The sequence below is a fragment of the Salmo salar genome, chromosome ssa25 (assembly GCF_905237065.1).
Source record: "Salmo salar chromosome ssa25, Ssal_v3.1, whole genome shotgun sequence".
NCBI lineage: Eukaryota > Metazoa > Chordata > Actinopteri > Salmoniformes > Salmonidae > Salmo > Salmo salar.
Window position 1 is genome coordinate 20,815,441 of NC_059466.1, and position 12,001 is coordinate 20,827,441.

At 46.8% G+C, this 12,001-nt stretch overlaps 1 protein-coding gene across 1 annotated transcript in view; it reads left to right on the top strand.

Moving 5' to 3' along the window:
- Positions 1-12,001, top strand: part of kcnh3 (potassium voltage-gated channel, subfamily H (eag-related), member 3) — a 207,856-nt gene that overhangs the window by 123,684 nt on the left and 72,171 nt on the right. Inside the window, exons 4-7 of the mRNA XM_045707463.1 lie at positions 7,678-7,817; positions 8,771-9,026; positions 9,974-10,131; positions 10,396-10,600. Coding sequence (XP_045563419.1) covers positions 7,678-7,817; positions 8,771-9,026; positions 9,974-10,131; positions 10,396-10,600 — 759 coding nt within the window. The remainder of the gene's footprint in view (positions 1-7,677; positions 7,818-8,770; positions 9,027-9,973; positions 10,132-10,395; positions 10,601-12,001) is intronic.

Genomic DNA, 12,001 nt, shown 5'->3' on the forward strand with positions numbered 1-12,001 from the left:
GAAAGAGGGATAGAGAGAGAGAGGAAGGGATAGAGAGAGGGACGGAGGAAGGGATAGAGAGAGGGATAAAGAGAGGGATGGAGGAATGGATAGAGAGACGGATAAAGAGAGGGATAGAGAGAGGGATGGAGGAAGGGATAGAGAGAGGGATGGAGGAAGGGATAGAGAGATGGACGGAGGAAGGGATAGAGAGACGGATAAAGAGAGGGATAGAGAGAGGGATGGAGGAAGGGATAGAGAGAGGGATGGAGGAAGGGATAGAGAGAGGGATGGAGGGAGGGAGGGATAGAGAGAGAGGAAGGGATAGAGAAGGATGGAGGAAGGGATAGAGAGAGGGATGGAGGAAGGGATAGAGAGAGGGATGGAGGAAGGGATGGAGAGAGGGATGGAGGAAGGGATGGAGAGAGGATGGAGGAAGGGATGGAGAGAGGGATGGAGGAAGGGATGGAGAGAGGGACGGAGGAAGGGATGGAGAGAGGGACGGAGGAAGGATAAAGAGATGGACGGAGGAAGGGATGGAGGGAGGGACGGAGGAAGGGATGGAGAGAGGGACGGAGGAAGGGATGGAGAGAGGGACGGAGGAAGGGATGGAGAGAGGGACGGAGGAAGGGATGGAGAGAGGGACGGAGGAAGGGATAAAGAGATGGACGGAGGAAGGGATGGAGGGAGGGACGGAGGAAGGGATGGAGAGAGGGACGGAGGAAGGGATGGAGAGAGGGACGGAAGAAGGGATAAAGAGAGGGATGGAGGAAGGCATAGAGAGAGGGATAAAGAGAGGGATAAAGAGAGGGATAAAGAGAGGGATAAAGAGAGGGATAGAGAGAGGGATAGATAGAGAGGGAGGGATAGAGAGAGGGACGGAGGAAGGGATGGAGAGAGGGATAAAGAGAGGGATAAAGAGAGGGATGGAGGAATGGATAGAGAGAGGGATGGAGGAATGATAGAGAGACGGATAAAGAGAGGGATGGAGAGAGGGATGGAGGAAGGGATGGAGAGAGGGATGGAGGAAGGGATGGAGAGAGGGACGGAGGAAGGGATAGAGAGATGGACGGAGGAAGGGATAGAGAGACGGATAAAGAGAGGGATAGAGAGAGGGATGGAGGAAGGGATAGAGAGAGGGATGGAGGAAGGGATAGAGAGAGGGATGGAGGGAGGGAGGGATAGAGAGAGAGGAAGGGATAGAGAAGGATGGAGGAAGGGATAGAGAGAGGGATGGAGGAAGGGATAGAGAGAGGGATGGAGGAAGGGATGGAGAGAGGGATGGAGGAAGGGATGGAGAGAGGGATAGATAGAGAGGGAGGGATAGAGAGAGGGACGGAGGAAGGGATGGAGAGAGGGATAAAGAGAGGGATAAAGAGAGGGATGGAGGAATGGATAGAGAGAGGGATGGAGAGAGGGATAGAGAGAGAGGAAGGGATAGAGAGAGGGACAGAGGAAGGGATGGAGGGAGGGACGGAGGAAGGGATGGAGAGAGGGACGGAGGAAGGGATGGAGAGAGGGACGGAAGAAGGGATAAAGAGAGGGATGGAGGAAGGCATAGAGAGAGGGATAAAGAGAGGGATAAAGAGAGGGATAAAGAGAGGGATAAAGAGAGGGATAGAGAGAGGGATAGATAGAGAGGGAGGGATAGAGAGAGGGACGGAGGAAGGGATGGAGAGAGGGATAAAGAGAGGGATAAAGAGAGGGATGGAGGAATGGATAGAGAGAGGGATGGAGGAATGATAGAGAGACGGATAAAGAGAGGGATGGAGAGAGGGATGGAGGAAGGGATGGAGAGAGGGATGGAGGAAGGGATGGAGAGAGGGACGGAGGAAGGGATAGAGAGATGGACGGAGGAAGGGATAGAGAGACGGATAAAGAGAGGGATAGAGAGAGGGATGGAGGAAGGGATAGAGAGAGGGATGGAGGAAGGGATAGAGAGAGGGAGGGAGGGATAGAGAGAGAGGAAGGGATAGAGAAGGATGGAGGAAGGGATAGAGAGAGGGATGGAGGAAGGGATAGAGAGAGGGATGGAGGAAGGGATGGAGAGAGGGATGGAGGAAGGGATGGAGAGAGGGATAGATAGAGAGGGAGGGATAGAGAGAGGGACGGAGGAAGGGATGGAGAGAGGGATAAAGAGAGGGATAAAGAGAGGGATGGAGGAATGGATAGAGAGAGGGATGGAGAGAGGGATAGAGAGAGAGGAAGGGATAGAGAGAGGGACAGAGGAAGGGATAGAGAGACGGATAAAGAGAGAGATAGAGAGAGGGATGGAGGAATGGATAGAGAGAGGGATGGAGGAAGGGATAGAGAGAGGGATGGAGGGAGGGAGGGATAGAGAGAGAGGAAGGGATAGAGAGAGGGATGGAGGAAGGGATAGAGAGAGGGATGGAGGAAGGGATAGAGAGAGGGATGGAGGAAGGGATGGAAAAGAGGGACGGAGGAAGGGATAAAGAGAGGGATGGAGGAAGGGATAGACAGAGGGATGGAAAGAGGGATAGAGAGAGAGGAAGGGATAGAGAGAGGGACAGAGGAAGGGATAGAGAGACGGATAAAGAGAGAGATAGAGAGAGGGATGGAGGAATGGATAGAGAGAGGGATGGAGGAATGGATAGAGAGAGGGATGGAGGAAGGGATAGAGAGGGGGATGGAGGGAGGGATAGAGAGAGAGGAAGGGATAGAGAGAGGGATGGAGGAAGGGATGGAGAGAGGGATGGAGGAAGGGATGGAAAGAGGGATAGAGAGAGAGAGGAAGGGATAGAGAGAGGGACGGAGGAAGGGATAGAGAGAGGGATAAAGAGAGGGATGGAGGAATGGATAGAGAGACGGATAAAGAGAGGGATAGAGAGAGGGATGGAGGAAGGGATAGAGAGAGGGATGGAGGAAGGGATAGAGAGATGGACGGAGGAAGGGATAGAGAGACGGATAAAGAGAGGGATAGAGAGAGGGATGGAGGAAGGGATAGAGAGAGGGATGGAGGAAGGGATAGAGAGAGGGATGGAGGGAGGGAGGGATAGAGAGAGAGGAAGGGATAGAGAAGGATGGAGGAAGGGATAGAGAGAGGGATGGAGGAAGGGATAGAGAGAGGGATGGAGGAAGGGATGGAGAGAGGGATGGAGGAAGGGATGGAGAGAGGGATGGAGGAAGGGATGGAGAGAGGGATGGAGGAAGGGATGGAGAGAGGGACGGAGGAAGGGATGGAGAGAGGGACGGAGGAAGGGATAAAGAGATGGACGGAGGAAGGGATGGAGGGAGGGACGGAGGAAGGGATGGAGAGAGGGACGGAGGAAGGGATGGAGAGAGGGACGGAGGAAGGGATGGAGAGAGGGACGGAGGAAGGGATGGAGAGAGGGACGGAGGAAGGGATAAAGAGATGGACGGAGGAAGGGATGGAGGGAGGGACGGAGGAAGGGATGGAGAGAGGGACGGAGGAAGGGATGGAGAGAGGGACGGAAGAAGGGATAAAGAGAGGGATGGAGGAAGGCATAGAGAGAGGGATAAAGAGAGGGATAAAGAGAGGGATAAAGAGAGGGATAAAGAGAGGGATAGAGAGAGGGATAGATAGAGAGGGAGGGATAGAGAGAGGGACGGAGGAAGGGATGGAGAGAGGGATAAAGAGAGGGATAAAGAGAGGGATGGAGGAATGGATAGAGAGAGGGATGGAGGAATGATAGAGAGACGGATAAAGAGAGGGATGGAGAGAGGGATGGAGGAAGGGATGGAGAGAGGGATGGAGGAAGGGATGGAGAGAGGGACGGAGGAAGGGATAGAGAGATGGACGGAGGAAGGGATAGAGAGACGGATAAAGAGAGGGATAGAGAGAGGGATGGAGGAAGGGATAGAGAGAGGGATGGAGGAAGGGATAGAGAGAGGGATGGAGGGAGGGAGGGATAGAGAGAGAGGAAGGGATAGAGAAGGATGGAGGAAGGGATAGAGAGAGGGATGGAGGAAGGGATAGAGAGAGGGATGGAGGAAGGGATGGAGAGAGGGATGGAGGAAGGGATGGAGAGAGGGATGGAGGAAGGGATGGAGAGAGGGATGGAGGAAGGGATGGAGAGAGGGACGGAGGAAGGGATGGAGAGAGGGACGGAGGAAGGGATAGAGAGAGGGACGGACGAAGGGATGGAGAGAGGGACGGAGGAAGGGATAAAGAGAGGGATGGAGGAATGGATAGAGAGAGGGATGGATGAATGATAGAGAGACGGATAAAGAGAGGGATGGAGAGAGGGATAGAGAGGGGGATGGAGGAAGGGATGGAGAGAGGGATGGAGGGAGGGATAGAGAGAGAGGAAGGGATAGAGAGAGGGATGGATGGAGGAAGGGATAAAGAGAGGGATGGAGGGAGGGATAGAGAGAGAGGAAGGGATAGAGATAGGGATGGAGGAAGGGATAGAGAGAGGGATGGAGGGAGGGATAGAGAGAGGGATGGATGGAGGGATAGAGAGAGGGATGGAGGGAGGGATAGAGGGAGGGATAGAGAGAGGGATGGATGGAGGGATAGAGAGAGGGATGGAGGGAGGGATAGAGAGAGGGATGGAGGGAGGGATAGAGGGAGGGATAGAGAGAGGGATAGAGGAAGGGATAGAGAGAGGGATAGAGGAAGGGATAGAGAGAGGGATGGAGGGAGGGATAGAGAGAGGGATGGATGGAGGGATAGAGAGCGGGATGGAGGGAGGGATAGAGAGAGGGATGGAGGGAGGGATGGAGGGAGGGATAGAGGGAGGGATAGAGAGAGGGATAGAGAAAGGGATGGAGAAAGAGAGAGAGGTGGTCATGTTTTTTGTTCTGTGATTTTTCACGAAGATGTAATGACTGTAACCTTTAAAGAGCATACAAGTGTTACACTGTTATAAGAATGAGTGTGTAACACTGGAGGGAGGGAGGGAGGGAGGGAGGGAGGGAGGGAGGGAGGGAGGGAGGGAGGGAGGGAGGGAGGGAGACTTGGTTATTCTGTCTGCTTGGTTTAACTCTGAAAATAGTTTTGACATTTCCATACCTTCCCTATCTACTACTCTAGGGAATGAGAACATTACATTTTGTGTGATCCCTCGTGGCCGGACAGGTGTCCTCAGGGCCGGCTCCAGGCATAAGCGACATAAGCTGTCGCTTAGGGCCTCTGGCAAGTTTCAGCTTGGAACTCAGTTGGGGTCTCAACTTACTGTTGAGAATTAGAATAGTAGAATACACAAGGTGTATACACAACGTTCGAAATGTGATTGTGCTTCAGCAGTTTTTCTCTTGTCATGTCAGTCACTGACAGTCACTCAATGGTAAGTTATTCTAGCCAGCTATCTAAACTTGTAGTAATCATGGCCGAATACCGACTGGGCGCGCAGAGTACGTGCCCAGGGCCCTTGGCCTCCAGGGAGCCCCCATTGATTTTGTTAGTCACTCTCACTCACATATCATTAACGTGGCATAAGTCTCGGCAACATTTTTAGAATTGCAGGAAGTTAGCTTTAAAACTGCAAAAATGTCTCTACACCCCATGGTAAAATGTGTAGAATTTCAGGAAATTAGCTTTAAAACTGCAAAAATGTCTCTACACCCCATGGTAAAATGTGTAGAATTGCAGGAAATTTAAATTAATTGTTACTCTCCGCCGTCAACAAGGGGGCTACTAAAATGTTTTGCCCGTGAGGTGGTTGGGGGCCCAACACCAAATCTCGCTTAGAGCCCCCAAAAGTCCTGGCAGTGTTTTCACACCTACACACTCTATTGTTGTCTGCCCTTTAACAAATCAGACAGAAGTGTAAAAAAATAAAATGCTCTCTGTCTCTCTGTCTCTCAGTTCCCCATCCCCCACTCTCTGTCATCTTTACTGATGAGTCATTCAGTAACATCCTTGTAGACTCACCTCTGGCCCTATACACTGTAAAGGTGTCTCATTAAAAGTGGTGCCAAGATACACTTGGCTCGAGGAAGGGGGAATAGAAACAGTTTCCTTTCCTACGTTTGGATTTCAGAATGTCTGTGTTTGGTACGGGACATTTGAGATGCATCACATTAAAGGCTTTCAAAGAATTTCATTTGTAGGAATATAATTAAAGTGAATTGCGTTGTGTGGATACCTTCGAAGAAAAAAATATGGGGTTATGGACAGAGGGAAAATTAATAGCAGGACAGTGAAAATTATTTGGAAAGAGATTTGGATAATTTGAATCATTGGAAGAGTTAAAAATATATCTATTTGGTGGAGATGGAGCTATGGTGCAAGTGCATTAAAACAATACACTGCTGAATGTTTTTTAACATTTTATTTAACTAGGCAAGTCAGTTAAGAACAAATTCTTATTTTACATTGACGGCCTACCCCAGACGACGCTGGGCCAATTGTGCGCCGCCCTTTGGGACTCCCAATCACGGCCGGTTGTGATACAGCCCAGGATCGGACCAAGGATTGAACCAGGGTCTGTAATGACACCTCTAGCACTGACATTCAGCGCCTTAAACTACTGCGCCATTCGGGAGCCTAAAATAATGCCGTCCATTTTCTCTTTCCACACCCTAAGAACTGAAGTTGCCCCCGAACCACTGATACATGATCAGATATTCCTCCATCCCTTAATGGCTATGGTTAGGATGGGGGCATAAGGCAATCTGATCCTAGATCTGTGGTTAATAAACCTTCCATCTGCACATTACTTTATGTGTCTGTTGTTGTACTCACATGGCTGAGGCAACTCTTTATGTATCTTAATGTTAAACTCTGACCACCTTTGTTGGCATTTTCTAAACGACACATGATAAACACATTTTGGTTTCTAAACTATAAATCCTACACACGCATGCTTACTATTTAGAAAGTTAAGTACTGTGGGATTCAGATAAAGATATCAGAAACAATGTGACTACTACAGAGCCTGAGATACAGCAAAAAAATACAGAAATATACAGGTTTTTATTTAGAATTGTTTGAGGGGTCCCCCCAATTGTCCACATGTTGGAAAATTTGAGATTTGAAAGGTTTGAGATAAAATATGTCACCAATTACAGTTCCAAAAGGACTAAATTGAAAAAAATATATAATAATAAAAGTAATTCTCAGATATTTTACCTACAGTAATAGTGTCGCTCTAAACATGCACAAATTCCCATTGGAACACAGCCATTTTAAAAGTGTAGAGCTTGTGCAATGTGCCATACCTTCACTTCTCATTTTACAGGAATGATATGAGAAAGCTGAAGTCTCTACCTATCCATTGATGTAAATATATCCTCTGTCTGATTCCCAGTTCATCTACTAGATAGCAGTAGGAGATCACATGATGTCTCTTGGCCACTTGAAAGCAGTTGCTTCTGGTTTGGGTAGGGAGTCACTGTGCCAAAATGGCTGAACGGATCTTCAAGCCTATCGTCTTAAAATGTCCTTACCAATCAGGGCTTCCAAGTCACAGAGTTTGTTTTTTGGAAATAAGACACAGACAGGTGAATACACTTGAAACTTCTTATGACATTGCCAGCTGTAAGATTTGAGTTCGATTTCCAAAAAGACAAGTCCTGTATCTTTCAAACAATATGTCATTTTCTATTTTATGATTAATTGTTGTTTTTTTTTGGGGGGGGGGGGTACACCCCAAAGGGCCCAAAACAACCACTCAGCATTTAACAGGTTAAATGTGTCAAATAAATAAAAAATGTATACAAAATAATTCATTAAATGATTCATGAATTCCACAACCTTCTCTCTGTCCCCAGATGAGGAAACGGGTCTGGAAGTGCACAAGGTCACCCGTCCCCCAGGCTTCAACACCAACCGCAGACGCAGCCGGGCGGTGCTCTACCACCTGTCTGGACACCTGCAAAAACAGGACAAGAGCAAGATTAAACTCAACAACGTGAGTTGCCCTGTGTCACACACACACACACATGCACACACACATACACACACACACCAACACTCACAAACACACACACATACAGATGTAGGATATTAATTTGAGCCAGTTTGCTACAGCAGGAAAATAATCCTGCAGCAACAGGAAATGTGAATTATTATGTGGATTATAATTAATGAAAAAAAATGTAGGGGTTGATACATTTTGCATTAGGGCAAATCAAGTCTTACATTTTCAAGTGGAAATTACAAAGTTTAGAAGCCTTTTTAAGCCTTGAATATACTACAAGTTAGCATTTTCTGCTGTCCAGGAAAATTCTCAGCAACAAAAGAGTGATCAAATTAAGATCCTACATCTGTACACGCACACGCCTTGCCTCGACAGCTAAGTGTCCAACCACATCTCAAGGAGTGCTACAATGACATTGAGTAAGCTTGCTTTGAGGACAATCCTGAACAACCCATAGATGTGGAATAGATTAACCTTGTAGCTCCAGACCAAGCCCATCCAACCCACAGTTGTACAGTGTCTTCAGTCCAAACCCAGGGTCAAGTTCACAGGATTTACAATGATAGTCCTGTTGCTGCGTTTTCATTCCAGGATTAAACAGAGTTTTCTGAAATACACCAATAAATAATGTTTACTGAAGGGTACAGATGGGATGAAGGTTGACTGAACAGGTTCTGACTGACTGACTGAGCTGAGCAGGTTCTCCTTGACTTTGGTGAAAATAGCCTTGCGTTCGTATTTCGGTTCATTTAGACATGCAGTCGTTTTCAAAAGAACGACTCCTTTCTATTCTGTTGCCTATAACTATAACTAACCAGAACCTAGAGTTTTTCCTGCTTAGGTCATGTTGTCATGAAAAACTCCAGACCTGAAGTATGTTGTGTAACTAGTACCGTATGTAAGTCCAGTTCTTGACGTGCCTATCTTCCTCCTCACCACTCCAGAACATGTTTGGGGACAAGCCGCCCATCCCAGAGTACAAGGTGGCAGCCATTCAGAAGTCCCGATTCATCCTGCTCCACTACGGGACCTTCAAGGCAGGCTGGGATTGGCTAATCCTGCTGGCTACCTTCTATGTGGCAGTCACGGTGCCCTATAATGTGTGTTTCACTGTGGTGGGGGGGCGGGACGAAGGAAGCTCCGCCCCCCGCAGCCCCCCCAGTGTGAGTGACATCCTAGTGGAGATCCTCTTCATGCTAGGTAAGGAGACAAGGAATAGAGCTTAAAGTTATTCTCACATTATGGTAACAATAATCTAGCATTATTTTGACGTTCTAATAATATCTAACATTTTCAATTGCATCTATAAGTCTAGCATTATAACATTATTCCAACACTATTTGAAATCAAATAAAAATCAAAACAAAGGTTATTTGTGGTATACACAGATTAGCAGATGTTAAGGCAGATGCAGCGACTGCTCATCCCTATTTAAAGACTTTATGATTACCTTCCTCTACACAAATACATTAACACACTGTGTGTACTCAAGCCTCCGCAGACTCCCCTTGACATTCATTGAGTTGACATGTGCCTTAATTTCATCCAACACTAATTCTATTGCCTACAGGTACTTAGTACATTCATTGTGGGAGAATACATACAGTCATCTTATTAAATTAAAGTTAATGGTAATGAACACTTATTTGTTCAGCATTTTATTACCGGAACACTCTGTGTGGAACATGTGGAACACTCTGTTCATCCTCTCTCTCTCTCTCTCTCTCTCTCTCTCTCTCTCTCTCTCTCTCTCTCTCTCTCTCTCTCTCCTTAGCAGACAGATGGGCATCATAAATGTTCACTAACTGCAGTGTTAACGATATATCTCTAGTCAAATTATATATGAACCACATGCAATACACCATTTCTCTCAATTGTATTTAACAAATAAAAAGCCTACGTGAATACATTCTATCCATTTGCAGCCATGTAATTATACAAACCATCTATGGACCATTTCACTCAATTGTTAATTGACCCTTTTAATATAAAAGCCACGTGAGTCAATAAAGCCACGATATCTATAGCAGTGAACTTATACAGTATGAACCATAAAAAATGTGCTATTTGTCTAAGCTATTCATGAATTAATTTGTTAATAAGAAATGAATTGTAAATGAATCCTATGTATTCTTGTCGTTGTGCAGATATTGCATTGAACTTTCGGACGACCTTTGTGAGCACGTCGGGCCAGGTGGTGTACGATGCCCGCTCCATATGTGTGCACTACGTCACCACCTGGCTGTTTGTTGACCTCATCGCTGCCTTGCCCTTTGACCTGCTCTATGCCTTTAACGTCAGCGTGGTGAGTGGGTGTCAGGGTGTGTGTGGGACTGTGGATCTTGAAAAGTAATAGATTTTGGCTTTGGTTGGTCTAGTGGTTGTATGGGGATGAATGGGCCAGTCGGTTCCGTTGAGAACTATAACCAAGTAGCTCTGCGAGATACAGCTGCAGAAGAACTTGCACCTATGATGTCCCTTTTCATCAAACAATCTTTTCCACAGAGATCCAACAGTACTTTACCTTCAGAACCGTGATATGTGTGTCTGTATCTATGTGTTTCTACAGTACTTTGGGGTCCACCTGCTGAAGACAGTGCGGTTGCTGCGTCTGCTGAGGCTGCTACAGAAGCTGGAGCGTTACTCCCAGTACAGTGCTGTAGTCCTCACCCTGCTCATGTCCATGTTCGCCCTGCTGGCCCACTGGATGGCCTGCATCTGGTACTTCATCGGACGCAGAGAGATCGAAAACAGCCCCAACTCCTGGGATATCGGTCAGTACACCTGGATGTCTGCATTGCACATTGAGATTGTCATCTGTTTTGTCAAGGGAGCCTTAGCCAAGATGCAGCATCACAGGCATCCAGTTGTATAATATATATGATATAATATGAATTAATAAAATAACATACATGGGTCCTACTAGACCTTCCGTACAATGACTGTAACCATGATTTAATTCAATTCAGGACTTCTAACACGTCTGGCTGTTGCAAAAGGATGTGTCTAATCGTTTTAGCCTAAGATTTGATCAAGAAACAGCAGTTATGCTGTCATGGAGGATGAGTCTCCTTTATAGTATTCATGATAAATTCAATAGATGATTTTAATAAGGCGAAACCTCGTTGATATTCTACGTGCATCACTAAATGGAAAACTGCATCTTAAAATCCTCTGGGTTGGCAGAAAAAGAAACACACGGCTTGAATGACGAACACACACCCACGCATGCACACACACACACACACACACACACACACACACACACACACACACACACACACACACACACACTCTGTCTTAGTCAGAGAGTGAACTGTAATCTGTTTTGACTTTATGAACTGTAGCAGATATGGCAGTGTGCGACTGGCCGGGTCCAGACCATGTCCTCTCTGCCAGCTCTACTGCCTTAGGGGCCCCAGGAAAATGACTTTGGTTCCAACCCCTGCCTGAGACACAGTAACTGACTGATCAATACACCTTAGTGGTCAGTCACTTTATGGAGCCGCCGCTGGAATAAAGAGCATCATTAACATTAGTCATTATGGACCTGTCTGGACCTGTCCATAGTCTGACCCACAGCCTAATATTACATGGCTCAGAAGTCGATATTTATAGTGTCTCAGAGTAGGAGTGCTGACCTAGGTTCAGTTTTTCATTTAGATCATGATGAATAAGATGGGGGATCTGATCCTAGAGCAGCACCCTTACTCTGAGACACTGATCCCCAGAAAGGATACTGACAGTATCTTTATGTCCTGGACCAGTACCAAAGCACCAATATACAGTGCATTCGGAAAGTATTCAGACCCATTGACTTTTTCCACATTTTGTTACGTTACAGCCTTATTCTAAAATGTATTACATTGTTTTTTCCCCTCATCAATCTACACACAATACCCCATAATGACAAAGCAAAAACAGGATTAGACATTTTTTTATAATATATAAGTATTCAGACCCTTTACTCTTTGGCAGCGATTACAGCCTTGAGTCTTCTTGGGTATGACGTTACAAGCTTGGCACACCTGTATTTGGGGAGTTTCTCCCATTCTTCTCTGCAGATCCTCTCAAGCTCTGTCAGGTTGGATGGGGAGCGTCGCTGCACAGCTATTTTCAGGTCTCTCCAGAGATGTTAGATCGGGTTCAAGTCCGGGCTCTGGCTGGGCCACTCA